Source organism: Numenius arquata, chromosome 8, assembly GCF_964106895.1.
Source record: "Numenius arquata chromosome 8, bNumArq3.hap1.1, whole genome shotgun sequence".
NCBI classification, from domain to species: Eukaryota; Metazoa; Chordata; class Aves; order Charadriiformes; family Scolopacidae; genus Numenius; species Numenius arquata.
In genome coordinates, this window is record NC_133583.1 from 683180 (window position 1) to 706151 (window position 22972).

General features: G+C 50.9%; 1 protein-coding gene across 1 annotated transcript in view; it reads left to right on the forward strand.

Annotated features, from left to right (window-relative positions):
• Positions 1-22972, forward strand: part of SRGAP3 (SLIT-ROBO Rho GTPase activating protein 3) — a 103351-nt gene that overhangs the window by 52141 nt on the left and 28238 nt on the right. Inside the window, exons 4-6 of the mRNA XM_074152759.1 lie at positions 7282-7344; positions 13087-13272; positions 14417-14545. Of these exons, the coding sequence (XP_074008860.1) occupies positions 7282-7344; positions 13087-13272; positions 14417-14545 (378 nt within the window). The remainder of the gene's footprint in view (positions 1-7281; positions 7345-13086; positions 13273-14416; positions 14546-22972) is intronic.

Genomic DNA, 22972 nt, shown 5'->3' on the forward strand with positions numbered 1-22972 from the left:
AATCTTTTCAGATAGTATTTATCCAAGAATTTAAAAGAAACTGAGATACAAAGCTGCCAAGTGACTAGCAGTGAGGTATGACCTAGTGCTTAAACTAGCCTCAGTGCCAGAGAAATGAAAGGTGAAGAACACGATGACATTGTTTAACGACTCCTGGAGGGCTTCAGCAAGCAGACCAGCACCCTGACTTGGAACCCAGAGCTGTTGGATGGAGCTTTGGTGAAGAGCAGAATGACAGGCATGTGGGCAGGTACAGGAGAGGAGTCACCGTGGCTTTCTGAAGAGAAGGGTCATCCCTCAGCAATCTAGTGGATGTATTTCCAGGAGCCAGTGATGATGTGAATCCCTTGGCACCATACCTTCAGTATCTTACTGGCTTTGGAGAAGGTCCCTCAGTGAAGCTCTTACAGAAAAGAAGCTGTTGAAGAATAAGGAGTGGTTGTTTTCTGGGTTAATGACTTGTTGAAAGACAGGGAACAAAGAGAAGGAGAATTTTAGTGGAGTTCCTAATGAATTATTTGGAGAAAAGGATGAATAGTAAAATGACAAAGCCTCTTGATGATACAGAATTATTAATGATAACCAAATTAAAAATGAGCATCAAAGACTTGCAGGAGTCTCGCAGTCAGGTGGACCAGGACTCTTCAGCTGAAGGTGAGGGGGCAGTGCGTAACGTAGTAGGAGCGTGAGGAGTCACAGGGGTTTGCAGACCCCTTTGCGCAGTGAGCAGTGCCAGCCCGATGGGGTGCCTGTCTCTCCAGACAGGAAAAGGGCTCTCAAATCAATGGTTGTCTTAGCCCAGCTGGAGAGTAAAGTTAATGTGATATTTTTATGGCCAGTTTCCTCTAGTTTATAGATCTGACCTAGAAATTAAACCACAAGGTCAGGCTTGGATTTGCTGGTCTGATAGAGGACATCATCCCTTTTCCTGTTTTTCTGGCCTCCAGAAATTGGACAGATTTGGGATATTTCAGTTAGTTCAGTTCTAAGTTGGTCTCGGAATCTCCCTCCCATTTGCATTTCACTCTGAACCTGGTTTTGACATGTATATTAACACTATCCTAGGTCTGTGAAGGGTGTATCTCATTTTGAACCATAGGGCAAATCCAGTCAACATTCAAACAAGGGCATGAAGCTGTTCCTTGTAGTAGGTCAATCCTCAGCCAGGACAAGATGATAGACTATTTCATCCATTCAGAATTATTTCTTTGTGTTTGCTTTTCCTCCATCTCTCCCTCCCTCTTCTTTTTTGAGTTTAAATTTCAACTTGGAAGGCACAACACTTTTATCTTATAGAAATTGCTGCTCCTTGTTTCTCCTCCCCATCTCCTGCCGGAGCGGTGCAGCAGTGCTGGGTCCATCCGCTGCCTGCCAGAGCCGGCACCCACTTCTGATCCAGAGTTGTGGGGATCTGTGATTTCACTGCATCTGTTCCTTGGGGTTTAAGTTGTAGCAGGACTCTTGTGTCCCTGGAAACAATGCTCAGCTAAATCATGGAAAAGGCTTATTTCATGTCGTCATTTGTCCTTAACGTGGGTAGGGAGGCTGACACTTTTGGGGATATTCAGGTTATTTATTTTTCTTAACCTGTTGCATACTGTGCCCCAGAGGGGTCTGGGGCTGTGAGTCCCACTTTGCAGCAGTGTTTGGCGAGGGGCCTGAGCTGCTTGTGGGAATAAGAGCATCTTGGTAAAAGGCTTTTTGAGACATCAGTCTGGCCTTGCAGCTGGTTCGATTGCTCAGAGGAGGCACCTTCCACTGTTCTGTCCGCTCTGGTTCAGAGTCCGATGGGTTCAGTGCTCGTAGCCAGCTCCTGGGGAGATGGTACCCTACAGGACCGCTGGGCAAACCGGCTCCAGAAGGGTTAAAGGCATCCGTGGTTGTGGTTCAGCTGCTGGGTTTTGTTGTAGATTGCTCTTTGATGGTAAATTAGGGTAACATTTTTTTCCAGAGATGTCACTTTTAATTCCTGCCATCTAGAATTTATTAATGGGCTGTGACACGCTGCGGGTACACGGAGGAGCTGGAAGGCTTTGTGTGTTGTTCTTTCATTATGTAAATGTAAACAATCTCAGCAGAGCAGCAGAGAGGTAATATCTGGGGTACGAGGATGTGCATAACTGAGAGGCTGTTGATCGGTGGGGTGTTGATCTGTTGAATGCCGGGTGCTGAGCTGCCTCTCCCCTCGGCTCCCCGGGATGCACTTGAGGGGGCCCTTCGTCAGTGAACTCGAGCCCTGTGTTTTGTCCATCTCCATCCCCTGACTGGCAGCCCACGGTCCCCGGGATCGGCTGTCACGCTGGCTCGCCTCTCCCATGGCCGGCCAGAGAGCCCTTTGGCTTCCCCACGGCCAGGAGAGAGGGGGAGCAGGAGCTTTTAGTGTTTGGGTTGGGGACATTTCACGGAGCCAACTCCAGGTCTGGGGTCGGTGACGGCTTGCACCGGCCGTGGCAGCAGGGCTGCGGGAGGTGTGAGTGGGATTCATCCAAAGGTCTCGAGGCAGAGCAGAGAGATGCTTGGAATTGATATTTGTAAAGGCAGGAACCATTTACGAAATGTGAGTCGAATCTGGACTTGGACTTTGCTGTAGTTCTGTGGTTACAAAACGGGCAGTTGTTCCCATCCAGTGACCAGTTTTCTTTCTCCCATGTGGAGAGATGGGCACCTCTGAAACACGCTCTGGTCCGAGCTGATGGCAGCCCTGGGACAGGGTGAGTTTCGGCTGTCCCACGGGTGGCTCGGCTGCAGGGGTGACATTGCAGGTGCCAGACTGGGGACGGTGAAGGCTGTGAAAACCTTCGCTGTTTCTCTCATTGTGTTTACCTTGGCATGCCGGGTCTCGCGGTTGTTTTCCATCAGAAGAGCATCCAGAGGCGCTGGGAGTGGCAGACCAGAGGAGGCTTTGAAGAGCCCATGTGGTGAATGCAGTTCAGAGTGGCTTTGGGTGGCTTTGTTTTGGTGGTGGCTCAGCATTTAGCTCCTCCTCGCCGTGGTTTGGATGGGGGGGTGCAGAGCTGCAGGAAATCAAGAGTGGAAATTGGGTTTGTTTCTCTGGCTTTCCCTGGATCTTCAGCACGGCTGCCACCAGGGCTGTCTGGAGGTGGGCAAGGTTTGAGGATTTCCCCTGCTCGCTGCCCTCCACGCTGACACCGAGGTAGACGTGGTCAGCTCAGCTTGGGGCGCAGCTGCGAAACGCAGGGAGCGTGTGGCCTCTGTGGTACTGTCTCCTCTTTCCCATCGGACGCTTTCCTGGGCAGTGTCGGCCAGGCAGGTGCTGTCTCCCCATTTCACCTCCTGCTGTGGCAGAAGGAAAGACTTTTGCTGCTTTTTCCAAGTATGGAAAACAGGAAATTATACGTTTGAGACAGAGCATTGCTGTGTCCGAAATAACTGTGCTGTGTTACTCCCCAGCGTGAGTTTAATTACGTTCCGTGACAGTGAATTTAATTATGCCTCATACCGCAGTGCCCTGGATGGAGATTTAATGAAGAAGTGGTGTCTGTCTGGAAATGGAGTTCTTTTCTTTGTCTTTAAAATAAGCATTCTTTGTTGCCAGCAGTCCTTGGTGCTTCTTCCCCTTACTTCGTCTGAGGCGGCAGGAATTCCAATAAACCTGCTCGGTTGAAGCCATTGCTGTCCCGGCAAGCTGCTCTGCTTTTTAGCAGGAAGGGAAGGCGTAAATAAAGCAGGCGGCTGATTCGGGGTTTGGTTTTTGCGGGTGGTACCAGGGAATTGGAAGGGCGTGTTGGCGTTGTCTCCCACGGACACACAGATGCCATCTCTCTGTTACGAAGAGGGGAGGGAGGCAGCAGACTCGGAGGTGAGTCCTTCAGCCTCCGGCATCACGAGGTCGGACGCTGCCCTCTTGGATGCCGGGAAGCTTTTGGCGATGCCAGAGACCACTTTGGTCTCCAGCAGCGGGATGCAGGGTGGTTGGTGAACAGTGTCTATAAGCAAATGGGCCTTTACCTGTAGGACCCACCTGTGCCCCCCCGTGTCGGTGGGGCTCGTGGGAACCACACGCTGCAGACAATGAGCCGGTTTCTGTTGCTGTATTTAGGAGTCTAAAATTAGATTGGAAAATTACAGCTTTGTGGAGTTCCCCTGTGCGGCAGAGGAAATCTGGGGCAGAGGCAGGAGCTGCCGCTGACTCTGGGCCATCGCTCCTACCCCGAGCCCGTCCTCGTCCCTTCGCCTGGGGACAGGCTCGGGCCAGGGCCGGGCTGTGACTCGTGATGCAGGGTCAGCTGGAGGGGTACCTGCGGGCTCCTCCGCGTCCAAGACCCCCACGTGCAGACCCCGACTTAAAAAGCTCCTGTTGTGGATGTTTCTGGGAGGGATGCACGCTTTTAATTGCTCTGTTGCCTATTAGCGAGCCCCGGTGAGATCTGTGAGAGCAGGCAGGGACTGCGGGGAGGGGAGAGGGATGGGGTTTCCAGCAGACGAGGTTTCCAGATGGCTGGGGCTACTTAGCACCTCTGCTAATTGGCATCTTCTTGGCACCTCACGCACGTAAGAACGGGAGCAGCTTCCATCCGTCGCGCTTGTGAAGATAGGATGTGTCCAAATACCCTGTCGCTAATTCACAGATAAACGATAATTACTGGATATTCACTGAACGTGGAGTGCTCTGACTCTTCAGATTCCTTGCTTCACTCTTCACATTCAATTCTTACTTTTATTAATCTAAGGTTAAATGGTTTGGTGTGTAGGTTGTCCGGTTCACTTCAATTAGAAGACCTCTCTGTGTCGAGGGGTTCTTCAGCCACCCCGCCAAGAAGCCGACGGGACGTTGCTTCCGTGACTCTGTGCACAAAATGCATGGAGTTATTTGAGGAAATCTGAAAGGAGCTGCTTGGGTTTTGGTTTGGGTTTTTTTGGGAAGGAGAGGGTGTCTATACTTAGTTTAAACACATTTTCAAGCTATAATAAACGTTTCCTAGCCAAGAAGGTTGTACAGGGAGATGTGGGGCGTAATTACGAGGGAGGCAGGAAGGCAGCTCAGGCACATCTGTTGCATTTCTGATTTCTGAGCAGGAGCCGAGTTGATCTCCATCCAGGCCCCCACCTCCAGCCGCTCCCCGGGCTGCCGCCTCCCCTGGGAAACGCCGTGTTCCCGCTGCAGGAGGTGGGCGACTGGGTCTGCTTCCTCCGGCTCGTCGAGAAAAGGGAGAATGCAAACTAATAATAGGATTTCAGCAGACATGGGGGCGGGGGGAGGAAGATGCCAGGGGTTTGTACACTCGCAGGGAGCTTCCTTCCAAGCTGGCTGAACTTTGGCTGCTGCGGTTGTGAAACTGGAAACTTTATTATATAACTGTGGTGTAGCTGTTTCGTAATAAAACGTCCTTTTTGAGAGCGACTTTGGTTCACTTGGGTCAGAATGGTGAAAATGAGCTGCTGAGGATGGAACGGGGGGGTGGGTCGTGGTCAAGAAGAACCTAGAACCTGACACACTCAGGAAGCCCAAATAATCTGGGTTCTGAGGTACCACAGTTGATGGGAAATTGCAAGTCAGGTGTCTTTAATGAATCTATCGCATCCAGACAGGTGGAGAGGTGACACTGTGTGACTGGAGCATGCACAGCTGAGCAATTTGTGTACCCACAGATATTATTGTGTAATTTTGCAGGGGAGTTGGTTTAGTACCAACACAGAGTGTGGAGAATGCAACAGCCACTGACCCACACCCAGTAACGCGGGTCTGGTTGAAAAACAGGTGAAGTCAAGCTGTGAAACGCTTCTGGAGACAGAGCGGGCCCCGCTTTTATGCTTTTTTCCAGTTTTCACGTGAAACAAGTCCCCAGACTGGGGGGGGCGTTAAGTGTCAGATCCACACAGCGAGTTGGCTGTGGGCTGGAGATAACACTGCCCCTGGACAGGCAAAGCCATACTGGCTGCAATGCTAGATTCATCCCCCTCTGTTGGCAGGGCGAATAAACGCTGGGATGTTCCTCACTACGGTCTCTGAAACCCAGGTTGGGTGATCCATGGACAAACATCCACCTCGAAGGACAATGCAGCAATTCTGGAATAGGATGAGGATTTGCCGCACTGTATGTGTTCATGTTTATAATCACGCATTCTATTTTGTTAAGGATTTGTAGAAAATTAAAGGAAATCAAAATGCTAGTTTACTTCTGAACTTCCCTGTCTCAGGCAGATTGGGAGAGGAGGCCATCTGTATTTTGGTTTGGTGTTTAGAAATGGAAAAAACAGAGCCCAGATGTGGGTTGGCAGCGCTGCTGCTGAAGTCTTTCCAGCTCCTGGAACAGGAAGGATATTGGACAGGATTTCTGAAGTGGTGTCAATAAGGGCCCTGGGGCATCTCTTATGCTGCAGGGCTGTTTCATGTCTTAAAATAATATGTAGAATTAAAATGCTTATGGTTTTGTTAACTCCACTGGCAGAGTGAAGAACAGCAAGGCTTGTGTTTGGCAGGGGAGACAGGAGAGGGCAGATCTCCGGGGGGCAGAAGGTGTTTAAGAAGGGCATTACCAGAAGCCCGTTGTGCTGCCAAGGTCCACCCCCTCCACTGTCAGCTGCGAGGAGAGAGGAAAACCCTGGAGACACGAGAGCAATGTGAAAAATGCAGCTGGAGCGTGGCAGTGTAAATGGGTTGCTGTGGCTTTGTTCTCTGCGGGATGGATGCGAGAGGCTTTGCTGGGAATTGCCAGGATCCACTGGGGCCCAGGGGTGGGAGACGTGGGGACAAGCACTTCTGATCCCCGTCAGGATCGGGTTGGTCACTTGGTTTAAGAAGAGAGGAGACAGGTAGCTCACCTGTCCTACCAGCTCGCCAGCGTCCCCAGGCTCTTCCCTCTGCTGGTGCCACGGTGGCCGTACCAGAAATCTGTCACACTGGAGACCTTCGGCCTGCCTTTGGTCAGCTAGCGGGGAAAAACCCGCCATTTCTTCCTGAGTTTGAACTGGGTATTTGCAGGGATCCCTCTCCACGCCTCCTGTCTGTCTCTGGAGTTTGATGCCCTTTGGCTGGCGTGAGGTTCCCTGGGGCCGCGGGGGGGGCTGGGAGCGAGGGCTGAGCCCCTGGGTGCTGCTCTGAGGACGTGCTTCGGGAGGGCAGTGCTGTCACAGGGCTGTCCTCAGCCTCTGCAGACTGCTCCGGGAACATGGCTTGGAGAATGGATTCATTAAGATGCATATGCACAGAGTATTTGGAAGCCATACAGTTCTACTCTTCCCTCCAAAATGTATTTTTCTTTCAGAAATGCATGTTGTGAGCGTAACAGAGTCTCAACCCCCCTTCTTTTTGTCTTCCAGAGTAAGGAGATTGGCTTACAGATGCATGAAGAACTCCTGAAAGTCACCAACGAGCTTTACACGGTGAGTAATGAGCTGCTCCTGCCCGTGCGGCGACGGGAACGTAGCCAGTGTCATTTGTTAGAACAAAACGTCTATTCAATGTTTCAGTGGCTTGAGGAGGCTCTCTTTCCTTCCTGCCCTCCTGCGGTACAGCCCCGTCATTCCTCTTGCCTTCGTTAGGGATGTTTCACTCTTCGCTGGTTCTGGAGGCAGCAGAGGAGGGTTTCCCAGCGCTCCTGCCGTGAAGGGCTTCTGTGACTGCATCCAGCGGCGGATCATGCCCCTTAATGGCTTCACTTCAGCATAAATGGAGATGTTCTGGGCATGATCCAGTGCCATCCCTGGTGTATGTAATGCTCTCACCAGCTGGGCCTTCTACACTGCGTTGCCTTCAGGCCCCTTTCCGATTTCCCTCGTTCCGTGATTCCTGCTGGGCTCAGAAGTTGGGCTCTGAGTTGGCAGTACCAAGTTGTGGCTGAAACCGACCTGCCCCTGTGGGTCTGGTGGCCTCTGGAGGGTGGCTGGACGTGACCTTCCGCTGAGGAATGCAGAGAACTCTTAGCTCGTGTGTGCTCGGCTCTGTCTCCCTGCTCCAAGGAGCACTTTGGTTGTCTCTGTGCCTCCGGGTGAAATCGTACGCTGTAATTCACGCATCGCTCTTCAGCCAGGTTTTCATAGTAGGGCAGTAAAAGTCTTTCTGTTGCTTCTGTCTCTTGCCCTGTAGCAATTGGTTTGTTTTTATTTTATTTGTGGTTTAGGATCAACAAAGCAATGTAAAGTCTGTCTTGTGTTGGAAAATTGAGACGATATATTTGCTTTCTTTGGTTGTATCTCTTACTGGTACATAAATAACACTGCAGTAGGTTTATTCCTAAACAATGATTTTTTTCCATCATTTTGAAAAATAGGCCTAAACAACAGAGTATGAATGATATTATTTGAAATTTCTCCCATAAATCTTCTCTTACCAGGTTTGTTCCTGCGTTAGTTGTTGGAGGATGCAGTCCGTGGGACCTGCAGTGTGGGTGGATAGCCAGGTTGGATCAGAAAGCCTGTGCGAGATTGGGGAGTGCGCTGTTGACGGTTGAATGTCACAAGCTGTGTTAGTGGTGGTGACTAATTAAGATTAATTACAACAGCAGCTTGACAGGTGCAAAACAAGGGAAGACTAAGAAGGGCTGGGCTGACCCTGATACCTGTGGGCCGGTGTACTCGGATCCTGACCTCGGGAGAGGAGCATCACTGGAGGATGCGTTTCAGTCAGCTTGAGGAGCAGAGGTGGGCCGGGGCCATGGGGGAGCACGGAGAGCAATTCCGCTCCCGCTGAGTCTGTGGCAAAACTCGTCTTCCCTGGAGCTGAGATTTCCCCCATTCGCTGCTTGGCTCCCACACGCTGAGCAGAGCGTGTTTGAGCGGGGAAACAGACTGGAACGGTGGGAAGAGCTTTGTGTTTTCTTTGAACTGACCTTGCAGCTGAGATAACGAACCGATGGTGTCATCCGGCTGGGAGGGAGCAGGGAAGAGACGCTCGGTTCAGAAACAATGATGAAACACGAAGAAGAAGCAGGCCCTGTCGGGCAAAAAACATCATCTTAAATCTGCTCAGTGCAAACCAGCTCCTCTCCAGTCGCAGTTTTGCGTCCTTGAGACATCAGGTACAGCAGGCTTAGCTGCGTGCGTGGCCTGCAGGTTGATGCCACGTGCTGGAGGTGTTCGGGGACATCTTCAGGGGTGGCCTGGAGCTTGGCATGTTCATTGCAACATGTTGGGTACCCACGAACGGCACATTCAATAACTGGCTGCTGACAAAATCAGCTAGAGAATGAGGACCCCTGGCTCAAGGGACACTGAGCTGCTGCTTGTGAAATGTCATTTCTCGGCTGTCGAGGCAAGGAAGTCATTCATCTTGACTGTGGCCGAGGCTGGTATCCATAGTACGTCTGTGCCCTGGCCAGGCTGCTCGTCATGCTGCTCATTCTGTGCAGTGTGGGGAAACTAAATAATTTTTTACAGGCTTCTCAGGCATTCACTGTCTCAAACTTAAGCCAAAATAACTAACTTGATTTTAATTCAGCATTGTTGCTGTTCCGCTGCCAGCAAGTCATCCTGTGGACTCTGCGTGGAAAGAACTAAACCCCAAAAACACCCTGATTTTAATGAAAAGGGAAGTAGATGAGTTTCGTTCTGAAGGCAGAGTTGCTTGTGCACAGTTTTGCACAGAAATAATTTAGCTGTGAGTTAAAGCCAGCTTCATCCTTTTGATTCCTGCCTACAGACTCCAGCAGACGGATGAGATGTTGGGGTCCATAGAGACTGGAGGTTCTTTGTTCCTCTGCTTACAGGTCCCTTTGGGTATTGTGCGCATTCCTGTCTGAAGAAGTCAGGCCGAAATTGGGGTCAGAAGGACGGTAACCCCACAGCGTGGTGGGGTTTTCTGTGCGCTCCGGCAGCGATGTGCCCTTCGGCGTGTGGCACTAATGGGGGGCCATCTGAGGGATGGGGTTTGTGTGCCACGGTGCAGGGACACGGCTACGGCTGAGGGTAGCACCCTCGAGTCCATTAAAGTACTGCCATGGGAACCAGGGTGATTCTTTGTCACCAGGTGGAAGAGGATTAATAACTATGGAATGATTAGTATTAATTAGCATAATATCTACAGATACATTGCCCAGGTTAAAAACAATAGTAATAGTTGTCATTCCCCATGTGGCAGGAGGTGAACTGGCTGTAGGAAGTTTTCCCTTTCCCTGGGGAGTGCTGCGATGGGGAAAGCTGTACTTTTGTGGTTCGCGGGTGTTCTCTGCGAGCGTCACGCTGTAGGAAGCGTTGACAGTGTCACACGGTAGAAATGCACTGATCATAGAATAGTTAAGGTTGGAAGGGACCTTAAAGCCCACCCAGTGCTACCCCCTGCCCTGGGCAGAGACACCTCTCACCAGACCAGGTTGCTCCAAGCCCCCTCCAACCTGGCCTTGAACCCCTCCAGGGACACATCGCTCTGTATCACACCATAGAAATCCTCTGAAAAAGATGTATTTAGTTTCATGCTCCCTTAAAGACCAGGACGGTGGAGGTCAGTGTCCGTCAGTCTGGTGGATTTGTCCCTTTCCCAGCCCTTAGCCCATGGGTGTCCCTGCGGTTGTGCCATGGGGTCCCTCAAAGAGGAGGGGGCTGGTGTCTTTGGCTGCCTTTCACTGATGGCCGTGCTCATCTCTGCCTCGCCCCGGGCACTGGGCTTGTCTCTTGGTCCCCTCCACTTCAGGGGTGACTGAACCTGTGCTTAACGTGGGTCACCCTGGTTCTGATCTGGCTCCTCCACTGGGTCAGAGCCTTAATGGTGAGCTGTTGAGGAATACAAAGCTCTTCTAGCTGGGGACAGCAAACAGTGCCATTTATGGCTGGCATTTTGGCAATGGCCTTTATCCAGAACGTGTTATTAATATTGGAAAACACAACTTGTGTTATTAAATAACTAATGAACATTGGAACGTATTTTTCTCCCTCCACTGCAGCTAATTAACTTATTTGCAGAAAAGATCCCCGGGACGCAGCTGTGGCAGTTTTTCTTTATGACACAATAGCGTGAGAGAGGGACAGCGTGACTGGATTGCAAGCGCTGGGAAGGCAGGAGGGAACTGTGGATCAAAGGGCTGATTGCTGCAGTGCAGGTACTCCCCATTCAAAATTAAGACAGATATTAAAACAGAAATATCCCCTGGATTTCCAGGTGGAAGCTGTGCAGGATGGCGGCTGATGAGGAACGCAGCACAGGGAGCTGTTTCAGCATCGTGGACGCTGAGGTCCGGGGAAAATATTTTACTGTGATCATGTTGGGTCCTTTGCACTTTGTTAGAGAGAACTTTCAGAGGAGTTTTAATCCTGGTTCCCGTGTTACCTTTTCAGGCTCAAGCAGGGATAAATTATGGAGGAGGAAAAAGGGCCTTCGTTAGGGAAGGTTCCCCTGGTCTTTAGCAGATCAGTCAGTCAGAGCCTGTGTGAAGGTGCGGGAGCGCAGTGGGGCTGGGACCCCCGTTGTGGTGCTCTGTGATGGGTTCTGCCCTTCCCTCTGGCTGCCGAGGTTCCCCCGGGGCCGTGGCGCTGTCGGAGTCCATGGGCTACAGCAGCATCTCCCCAGGCCTGCGGCAGAGCGGCGATGCCATGGGCCAGTGGAGACAGCCCTGAATTGTGCCGAAGCCTTTCTGGTCAGGACACCTTCTCATAACCGTTAGATTTCACACAAATCCTGCAAGTGGGACCAGTTGTTCTAGTGTTGGACTTCTCTGTCGCACGGCGTTGGGGTCTCTCTGGGAGCTGGAGAGACCTCTCTCGTTACTGCCCAATGGCACCGAAGTGCAGGACTTTTCTTTTCCACTTTCCTCTGAGTTTTTCACAAAAGGACGGAGACCGTGAAGATGAGGAGGGCTCGGTGAATCCCTCTGGCCTTTCTTCTTAGGAAAACCCAGAAATTGTCTGGTTTGTGTGTGACATTCACTGCAGGAAATGCAGTTTGAAGTACGTGGCTCAAATCTGTGTTAGAATTTGTAGGATTTTGAAATAAAGCAGCTCAGAAAGAGGGCAGAAGCCTTCACTTGCGATTCCTTGCAATTCCCTGAAGTTGTGGCTCCCAGCGATGGCACGTTTGTGCAGCTTCGGTGCGGCCTTTGGGGCTGGTTTGCAGCTGACGTTTGTGCTTGGCGAGGGGAGAGATCATATGTTTCAGCCGAAGCTCGGCCAAGTGAAACACTCCTGGCTCCCGCAGCCGAGGAAAACTCTGTATTTTCTTCATTAAGGCTTGTGCAAAGTGACTCTGCTTTTGTGGGCTCCTTCTCGACTCGTGGGCCCCGAGGCGAATCTGTCCCAGCGCCGCTGCTGGAGGCGCCCGGGGACTTCGCCTGGGACTGATCTTCTGTGAGAAGTCAGGCATCACGAGCTTGTCAAGGCAATGTGAAATAAAACATCCAGATCCTGAAGGGAGATGATAAAAGGGGACAATGTGACTAAAGGAATAAAGCGAGAAGAGCAGATGTGTTCCTCTTGCCAGCTCCATTAAAATGCTCCCGATGTGCCCTTTGGGCTTTTGTATCTGAAAGGGAAGGCTGGGGGAGGCGTTTTGCCCGCAGGAGTTTTCCTGGCAGTAGATCAGCGTCAGCACCCTCTATCCAGAGTCGCTGACCGGGTGTTGCTGCAGTCTACCCCGGCACCGATGCCGCTCTCCCGCAGCAGCAAGAGGAGAATTAAGTGGTGATAGGAGACAAACTCCACTTCTTGGAAATTGCAGCTCCTCCACCTTCAAGATGGGATCTACTGACAGGATGGTCGAGCAGGGGTTACGTTGATGGGTTGGCTCAGCGAGTTCCAGTGTTGGGTCAAAAGTGACTTCAGGTTGACTTCGGCCTCCTCGCAGCCTCTTGTCTTGGAGGCCTTTACCCCACGGCAAAGCACTGGAGGTCATTTTTCATTTCCCTGTGGGAAGGCACAGGGTGCTCTCTGAACGCAGGCGTGTGCTGGAGGCACATCTCAGCCTGTCCCCGCATCAGGGACAACTGTTCTTACACCAGCTCTGTGCCGTTTCCAGACAAGGCTGGTGCTGGCGTTAATTTTATGGGCTTTTCCTTCCCACCTTGTTCCTTTATGCCATAGTGGCCTCAAGGAGCCCTGGCACGGCTGAGACCGTCCCAGGCTGCCCATGGCTGTCATCTTCTCCTACACTGATGCTCTGTGTGGCCGTGGGGCAGGAGGCTCACAGCAGTTCTGTTTCCTCAGGTGATGAAGACCTACCACATGTACCACGCAGAAAGCATCAGCGCCGAGAGCAAGCTGAAGGAGGCAGAGAAGCAGGAGGAAAAGCAGTTCAACAAGTCGGGGGACATCAGCGTGAACCTGCTGCGGCACGAGGACAGGCCACAGCGGCGGAGCTCCGTCAAGAAGATCGAGAAGATGAAGGAGAAGGTGGGTGAGAGGGAAGGATGGGGGACCCAGGGAGGGCTCTGGGAACCCTCAGGGAGGGCTGGGAAGGATGGCTGGAGGGGTCCGGAGGCTGGTGGCTCCGCGGGCCATGGGGGTCACCGTTCACCGGCTGCTCGGGCTGGCACCCGGGTCTCGGTGGGGCTGGGCTGGGACCCAAGGGGCTGCGCTGGCCCCGGGGAGGGCAACGTGCTGGTGTGTCTGGCCCGGCACAGCGACAGGTTCTGACCCACACATGGGACCGGGCTACGGGGCTGCGGCTTGTTCATGACTGACTTCTTAAAAAAGGCGCTTTTACCAATGAGCAATGTCTGTCCCAGGGCTCCTTCACTCGGCGGCTCGTGGCAGGCAAAAAAAGGGTCGGGTGTATAAAATAACAGTGTCTCTTCCTCCGCAGACTGCCTGGGAGTTGCAGTGCAGCACTGAGCTGGCTTTCCTAGTTAAAACACTGAACTCCATTCCGGCTTCAGCAAATCCCTCCAGATCTCAGGATCTCCAAAACTGATTTTTCTGTTAAATTTGGAGAAAAAGCAATAGGTTCCCCAGCTGGGCCGTGTTTCCTTGCGTATTGACCCAGTGCTGGGATGTTGCCCAGCAGCATCCTTCTCTGAAGGGTTAATCCTTTGTGCTAAACCTCCAGAGCAGTGATGTGCCTGGGCAGACGCCCCAGAGCTGAGCACATCTGCTTTCCTGCCGAGTCTGGAATTCTGGGTCCTGTTCTCAATTTTGTAGCATGGGCCTCTGGGCCAGATTCCACCTCGATACAGCTGCACAGATCTGGAGCGAGTCCAAATGTATGTCAGCGTTATCTGGGAGGAAGATTTGGCCCTCTAATTGTGATTGATGTCAAAGCCTCTCCGGATGCCCCAATGGAGGAGGAGCAGCTGTGCCGGGGATGCGCCGGGTACCTCTGAGCAGATCGTGCCCATGTGCCTTGGCTGAGGGTACCAGGGATGCTCAGCTGTGATCTCCTCCGCCCTGGCAAGGGGGCCTGTTTTCATTGCCCATACCAAATTTTATTAATTACCACGTCACACCCAGGCTGCAGGGTGCGGTGGGGCCCTGCAGCAGGAGAAGCTGTGAGAGTTGTATCCTCTTTGTGCTCTGACGCTCCATTTTGCTTTTTCAGAGACAAGCCAAATATTCTGAAAACAAGCTGAAGTGTACTAAAGCCAGGAACGACTACCTGCTGAACCTGGCTGCCACCAACGCGGCCGTCAGCAAATACTACATCCACGACGTCTCAGACCTCATTGATGTGAGTGCATCTGGCCCCTTTCCTACTGATAAGCACACAGCTAGATCTTACGCGTGATTTGGTCCTTAAATGCACTCTCATGTGGTGGTAATGAAGGGGTTTTTGTTGGGACTTTAAAATATGCTTAACTGGGGCTGGAAAATGTGCTGTAAATTTGAATATTTTTTTTTTTCTCCCTCTGTAGTGGTTTTTTTCCCCTCCCAGCTGCACACACACATGTGACTTTCCTCCCAGCTGATGTAGGCATATATGAGCAGAGCTAGAGCTGCTGTGATATGGGAGTCATGGAATCATAGAATGGTTCGGGTTGGAAGGGACCTTAGAGATCATCTATTTCCACCCCCCTGCCCTGGGCAGGGACACCTCCCACCAGACCAGGTTGCTCCAAGCCCCCTCCAACCTGGCCTTGAACCCCTCCAGGGATGGGGCAGCCACAGCTTCTCTGGGCAACAGACAGAGTCAGCCTCCTCTGAACTTCATTGCGGCCACATGATCACACAACAAAGTAATTGATTCATATTTATGCTACATACAAACTTTTTTCATCAGTGCCTGGGAAAAAAAGATGGAGTTTTTCATCATAACTGCAGGGTATGAACCAGCCTGAACCAAACACTTTCCTGAGCACAGAAGCAGGGAAGTCCATGTTAAATTGCATGGTTCTGGCACATCTAATGAGCAGTTACAAACTAGAAATTGCTTGGATGTTTCCTGCACCCTTCACGCTGTATCACAGCACGCGAAGGTCTGGTTGTCCCCGGCGTATGTTGGCTCTGCCCTCAGAACCAGACATGGTACTTTCCTTCGCCTTAGAGCGACAGCTTCATCTGCTGTGGCTCCTGCAGGGTGTCCTGCAGTTGGAGCTTCTCAAAGCCCAGAGCCTTTGGAGGAACGTTTGCCTTGAGACAAGCCAGATGAGCCCGGGGATTCCTCCTGGCCCATTGATTAGTCTGCGTTGGGAACAGATAAATGCTCATGAAGATCAGATGCATCCTTGTTTCTGTTGTTGAAACAGAAGGTTTTTCTTCCTAAAACATGCGTCTGCGGTTCCTATCAGTGTGAGCAGCCCTGGCTCTCCTGGGTTTTGGTGGCAGCTCAGCTCAGGTGGTGGTGTGTCCGAGCCAGGGGGGCGCTGGGGGAGCTCTACGGGAAGAGCTCATGGCACCAAGTGGCCCCGGGCAGGAAGAGGTTTCACAGTGATGGTAGGAACTGCAACTCGTGTGTATCAGCGACTCCTACAAACTGCTTTTAAATGATTCAAGAGAAGGGATTTCCATTTCTTCCTTTAACAGGTGTCTTCACAGTGGTATAGATTGCGCTCTGCAGTTTCTTCCTGCTAGAGTTCCTTCCATGAGCACATAAGTAACTGATCTCTAAGTACTGGGTTAATCTTGTGGCTTCATCACTACCTAATGTGTAATCTAAAAATGTGCCGGAGTGTTTCTCTCACTAACATATATTTATTCATCTAAGCAGTAATTAAAGTAAATCTGATGCAACTACCCTGATGATTTCAAGATTTTGAGATACGATAAAATATTCTCAGTGTGTTCTTTTTATTTTCTTTATTATTTAAGATATATTTAACCATATTAAAATAAACTAACAACTTGATCATGGAGACATTTGAACAGCAAAATAGGGTAACACCTTGATTTATCTGTGCAGCTTCTGCTTTTTGTTGTGTACATTCTCTCTCTCTCTCATTTATGTATTTTTTAAGCAAGAATGACTTATTTTCATGGAGTTTTGGGGACTTTGATTTCCTGGAGAGCCACCAAGTCCCATTTTAGTTCTGGCTGTTTATATTATTCCTCCCAACTTTATTTCCTCGCTGACGCTTCCACTGGAGCCAGCAGATGGCTTTTCTTCCGCACTCCAGGAACCTCTTCAGGGGACTTTAACTAAAGCATCTTCAGCTCTGTGCAGCTAAATTCCCCTAATTCTATATTCTATTCACCAAAGAAAACAAAATATAGTGTGTGTGAGCTGCACACGGCTGTCCTAATTGTAAATCCCCCAAGGAAGAGCAGTTTCTTTGAACAGGCTTTTGTACAAATTGAGTGTATTTTACAAGAGCATGGGGAGAAGGGTTTGGGTACGCTCCAGAAGAGGGGGGTCCCGTTCACTGCATCCCACTCCTACTGAAAGTGGCTGAAAGAAAAGACAACACCTTTGTCCTTGCGGATGCAAGAGGGGTGACGGGGGTCTCGCACACCCTTCCCATCAAGCACAAATTGCCGTGTGCCGTGGTTTGATTTGTACGCAAATCTGAACCGTCAGGACACTGAAGCAGCTCATTTAGCAGCGTTTCACCCAAATCCCAGATGGCTCAGTGTCGTCTCTCGGGCACAGCCTTGACATTTCTGGTGCCCTCAGCCTCGCCGCCCAGCAGTGACTTTTCCAACAAAGCCCTTGTGCTAATCTCCCGCTCCGGAGAGAGGGTCCCAGCTGCTCCGGGAGAGGCGGAGGGTCCTCCCAGGGCGGCCGTTTTAATGAGAAATGTAAAACTCCATCAGAGGAGCCGTGAAGCGGCACAGAGCGTGTCCATCCCCCCCTCCCTCTCAGGCGGCCTTTTTGTTTTGTCCTTTAACAAGGAAGAGAAGAATATAGAGACAGATCAAATTAGACTTGGACTTAAAGTACACCGTTGTGCCTCTTCCCTCCAAAGAACTTGCGTTTATATTAAAACGCTTGGGTTTTCTCTCATTTCTGTCATTAGCTGTGTGACCGAGTTAATCTCTCTGGCCACGTATGTGAAGTGGAGATAAAGCTGCTTATCCATCCCTCCGGAGTTCTGTGTGAAACGGCTGCGAGATATTTTGAAGTGGTCCCGTGAAAGATACCGTTAGATTTAGCAGAGTAAAACGTAGCAGGTGGTGTCAATGCGCACTGATCCACCAGAACTTGTTCAGCCTCCTGTAGACCCTCAGGAGCAGCGGCATGGGGCTCCCTGGGTGAGCGTGTGTGCTGTATCCGAGACGAGCACGCAAGCAAAGGAGGGGGCTTCTGAGGGTTTAACATTACATGTTACTCGGTCCCAGATTGCTCGGTCCCTGGAAAACTTAGCTGATGGCATTGCCGTTTTTCACGTGGTCAAGGGATGCTCAGTCACGTTGGGAAACACAGCGCTCAAAATTGTTACGCCAAAAATCTGCAGTTGGCTTTACCAACCTCAGCAGAGCTCTGGCTTTTGCGGCAGGGGCAAGAGAATAGAGGCCAGGAAATACACGTATAAATGCATAAGATATCTTTGAAGAAAGAGTAAAGAAAAAATGAGGAGAAAAGGGAGCAGAGCAGATAAGGAGGTGTTTGTTTGCCCCTGGCGCTGGGTGCTGTGGGGGCCGCAGTCGGGCTGCTGTGACCTGGAAGTAAAGCGCTCGATGGCAGGGCTGGGACGCGCAGGGTTTCCTCAGGGATTTGCCAGCTGCCCCCTGAATAAGAAAAAGGCTCAGGGGGGCCGAAGCCACAGACCACTTTATTAGGATGTGTTTTTGGGCGTCTCCTGCAGCTCGTGTCCTCGCTGTTTCCATCAGTGGCTAATTGCCCGGGCACGTCTGTGCCTGCGGAGCCCGCTGCGGCGGCAGCTTCCCTTTGTGCGGCGCTTTCCCCCTGTGATTGTGCGGGGATGTCCCCAGCCAGGGTGGCTCTGCGTGACGCCACGGGCTTTAATGCAGAAACACTGATTTGCACAAGCAGAGGGTCTCTTCTGGGGGTTTGCTCTGTGGTTTGAAGCAATTTTTCCGACACAAAGAGCTTTTCAATTCCACAAAGGCACAGAGGTTCCTCCCACACTGTCCTTTGAGCAGGGTCTCTGCCAGATACCAGGCTCCTGCCAGCCCCGAGAACCAGGTAAAGCATGGTTTATCACGGGAACTCCACGCGAAGCATCGCTGTCACCGCACCGTTGTGTGGAGCAGCATCTTACCTCAACACTCCTGCTCTCCTGGGGAGCAGTGCCTGTACAGCGGCTCACCGGGCTGTGCCTTGGCAGCGAGGAGATCGGGCTTCAGGGCATTTCAAATAAAGTCAGCAGTGCAGCAATAAGAAGAGTAAACGGCTTCCATCGGGAGGAAGGAGGCTGTCTCAGGAGCCTCACTGCTCTTTGCTGCCCGGCTGCTCTGTCCCTCTCTCCCCATTTCCCGCAGAGGTGGCAGTTTGGGAATGCCACCAGGATCAAGCTGGTCACCTCTCCCTGCTGCCGGGGAGGGGCCTCTGGAAATAGAAAATATGTGTTTTTAGGAGGTGCTGTCACTAATTCTGCAGAGAGCTGAGGAATTGGAGGTGCCCTGGTTTAGTAAACTTATATTACTCTTCTTCTATATGCATTTATTAATATTAGCTGTTTGTAAGCAGGACCCAGAAGTCATCATACTCTAATAACTAAGCGGTTCTTGGAGTTCTATATTAACCTGAAAGAATCCAGCCAATACACATTTCTTCAATTTTGCTGGTCCTGGCTTTATTAATATGGCAAAACTACATTTTTTTGCCAAAGTTTGTACATAGTAAACAGTTTATTCCTCACGTGGATACCACAGGCATTGGAACTGGCTTGTGAAATTCATTAAGCGCATGTGCTGATTGTTTTATGATGTAGAAGTGTCACGCAGTCTGTAAATTTTACTGCCTGAAGACTGTGATCAGTCTTTGACTGATCGACCTTGTTAATGTGGTACAGAAAAGCAACAATACTTTCCTCTACATAAAAGAATTTCTTCTTGGCAGTTAGGGCCTGCTTTTCCTGGTAGCTTGAAAGAATAGCCTTAAGGTCCTCATGTCCTTTAAAAGATGAACTTACCAGTGCATTCCTGTTAAAAAACAAAACAAAACCAAAACACCACCACTACCGACTAAACAAACAAAACCCCTGACCCCCCAAACCACCAAACAACCAGAAAACCCATTAAAAAGCTGTAAGAAAATACAGATGGGGAGGGAGTTGCCCTAGAGAGACTAAGGAGCAAAATAAAATGTAAGTTAAAAATCCTTCAGAAAGAAACTTACTCTGGGGACAGTAGAGTTAATTAAGTATAGCTGAATTAAAAAAAAACAAACAAAACAACAAAACCATAATATTTGGCTCTGTAATGCTTATAGTTAAGGAACCTTTGATTAGAAATAATCAAATCTCATGCTTCAGGGTGTGAGTTGATGACTGCAGGGGTCAGGGAGGATCCTGCCCTTCCCCTGCCGTATCCACGCACCCTTCCCCCTCTGGCTAAACATAAATCAGTTGTTCAGGAGTTTTTGTGTCTTGGGTTCCTGCCTCAGGCAAAGCACTGAACTTGATGGGCCGAGACTGTTCCTTCGGAAGGGATAAATGGTAGGAAGGGATAGATGGTAGCGGTCGAGCGCTGCCAGCCAGGCTGTGGTGTGCATGGGGGACCCTTTGCTCAGATTGGGAAACTTTGGGTTGGAAGGGACCTTTAAAGGCCATCTAGTCCAGCCCCCTGCCCTGGGCAGGGACATCTTCAACTGCATCAGGTTATCAGGTTGCTCCAAGCCCCCTCCAACCTGGCCTTGAACCCCTCCAGGGATGGGGCAGCCACAGCTTCTCTGGGCAACCTGGGCCAGGCTCTCACCACCCTCACAGCAAAGAAGTTCTTCCCCACATCTCAGCTCAGTCTCCCCTCTTTCAGTTTAAAACTGTTCCCCTTGTCCCATTGCTCCCCTCCCTGATCCAGAGTCCCTCCCCAGCTTTCCTGGAGCCCCTTTAGGGACTGGAAGGGGCTGGAAGGTCTCCCCGGAGCCTTCTCTTCCCCAGACTGTGCTTGTCAGTGGTGCAGGAGAAAGCCAGCCTGGTTGTGTCCATCACATCCCCGGTGTTACTGCATAGGCTTCCCGATGCCTGGCCTCAGACCACAAAAACCTGATAGTCCCCCAATTAAGATGCTGCGACAGCTTACGGAGCCTGTTGTAACAAACTCTTGGCCCTTTGTGCCTGCTGCTGGGGTGGTTTAATTTCCTTTGCTGCTGGGTCCGTCCCGCAGCGCTCGCAGCCTGTTTGTTGCGGGGGAGCGCTGCTTTTTCACAAGTGTTTGTGGTGCCTTGGCTGGATTATCTTCTGTAACAGGGTTTGTTTCGAGGCTGTTCTGCAGTGACTGCAGGCTGCAAAGGTGTGAATGCTTTGTTTTCTGCATATTTAATACTTAGCAAATAAATGTTCTCCATGAAAAGGAGTGAGAACAGAAGCAGCTTGTATTCTCTTTGAAGGTTCCTCCTAAGATCTGAAGACACTTCCAGGTGTGAGTTCGGCTCTCACAGAGTACCCAGCCTTGTTGGGACCTGGTAAAATGTTATTTCATGCTCTGAGACAGACACAGAAATTTCCCACCTGCTGGATGTTGCTTTATTCTTTAAATGTTGCTTGTTTTCCTGTGCTGCTGCAGTTTGGTGTCACAGCTTACCGCCCCGTGGGTTTAGATGGTCCCTGGCCTGGTTGTCACAAGAGGTCACCCTCGGCAGGGCAGGTCCTGGGGAGGAGCTGGCTCTCCCAAGGCTGCCTTGGTGGCGGCTTCCCGAGGGAAGACGTTGGGATGCTCATGCAGGGTTTGAGACCTGCTGGCTTTCCTCCTGGATTTGGGAAAACCTTTTAATATCTCTCTGTTGCTGCTCCTGTGTCTAAGCTGGGGTTACTGGCACTGGGGCTAGTGGCCAGCAGTGGTCCTCTGCAGCTCTCAGCCCCTCCTCTGGGGCAGCCTGCGGTGGGTGGTGGGAGACACACACAGAGATTTGGCCGCTTCCACGGTGTTTTGGCCAAAACCAGCTTGCTTTACCCCGGGGTGTCGGTTTATTTCTCAAGTTGAACACTGTAATATTTGCACCCCTTGCAGGGGTGTTACCAGACTTAATGAATTAATATACCAAGAGCTTTGAGCTCTGCAGATGAAAGGCGCTGCAGAAGGGCAAAGGATTACTGTTTGTGGTTCTCATTTATTTTCCATCAAAGGGATGAGAGGGGTGAGAAAATGCCATTTGTTCTGGAGCTGGGAGCAGGAGTTTGAAGTCTTTTATTTCTTTCTTTTTCTCCCCTCCCTCCCTTTGTGTGTTTCTCTGAGAGTTTTGTGGAAGTCCCTGCTCTGTCTTTTCTTCTGTGGGCACCGGCGTGTGAAGCAGCCGGCGCAGTGCTAATCGCCAGAGACTTCAAGGGCTGTAGCATGTTAGGAAAGGGCCTGCCCTGGTTTTCGGTAGCAGCCGGTTTCTGGGCATCGCAAAAAACTGCAAGCTTCAGCACGAGGTCAGCGTTCAAAGGAAATGGAAAGTTTCACATGGAATTTTTTCTCAAAAGCTTCTGGTGTTACCCTGAGCCCTGTCTCCTTGGATTCTGTGGCATCCAGCAATTTTCCTTTGCAATAGCTCAGTCTTGTAATGCTTTGGGAATTCCCACCCGTGAACGGTGGCAGATATTTTCTTCTGGTATTATTTTTTTCTAGCCAAAAGTTTCCAAGGGGGTGGGAGAATGACAGCGAGGGGTGGGAGTTGGACTGGGGCCAGAGGAGGCCACGGAGATGCTGGGAGGGCTGGAGCCCCTCTGCTGGGAGGACAGGCTGAGAGAGTTGGGGGGGGCTCAGCCTGGAGAAGAGAAGGCTCCAGGGAGACCTTCGAGCCCCTTCCAGTCCCTAAAGGGGCTCCAGGAAAGCTGGGGAGGGACTCTGGATCAGGGAGGGGAGCCATAGGAGGAGCGGGAAGGGTTTGACACTGAAAGAGGGGAGACTGAGATGAGATGAGATGAGATGTGGGGAAGAACTTCTTTGCTGTGAGGGTGGTGAGAGCCTGGCCCAGGTTGCCCAGAGAAGCTGTGGCTGCCCCATCCCTGGAGGGGTTCAAGGCCAGGTTGGAGGGGGCTTGGAGCAACCTGGTCTGGTGGGAGGTGTCCCTGCCCGGGGCAGGGGGTGGCACTGGGGGGGCTTTAAAGGTCCCTTCCAACCCAAACCAGTCTGTGAGTCTACACTAAAATTGCTTTGTGGGTGAGACTCACAGCGCTGTAACAAGGTTTCACCCCAAAATTCACCTCAATTCCTTGGTTTTTGTGTAGCTTTCTGATTTATGAAGGCAGAGCTTTATCCGGTCCTTAACTGCTCATGTTTTCAACTAATAAGATTAGAAGCTAAATAGAAGCAGGATAAATGGTGGATTATGACCGTTTGGTAGTTCCTGCAAAAATCCTTATTATTTCACGTGTGGTTTCACTGCTTTAAAAGACTAGATGGGGCCAGGCAGGCTGCGACTGTGTTACCTGCAAGCAGGAATCGGCGTGGTGTGGTTTTACTGCTGCTTTTAGCCCAGACTAAACCAAATACAGCCCCACGTGTGACTTGATCTGAGCTGAGCGTTGTCTCTTCAGATCGGCAGGAAGCAGGAGATGACTTCTTTGGTTGGAACCGCGTGTGGCACCAGCTGAGTTTTCATATTTCACTTTGAGTT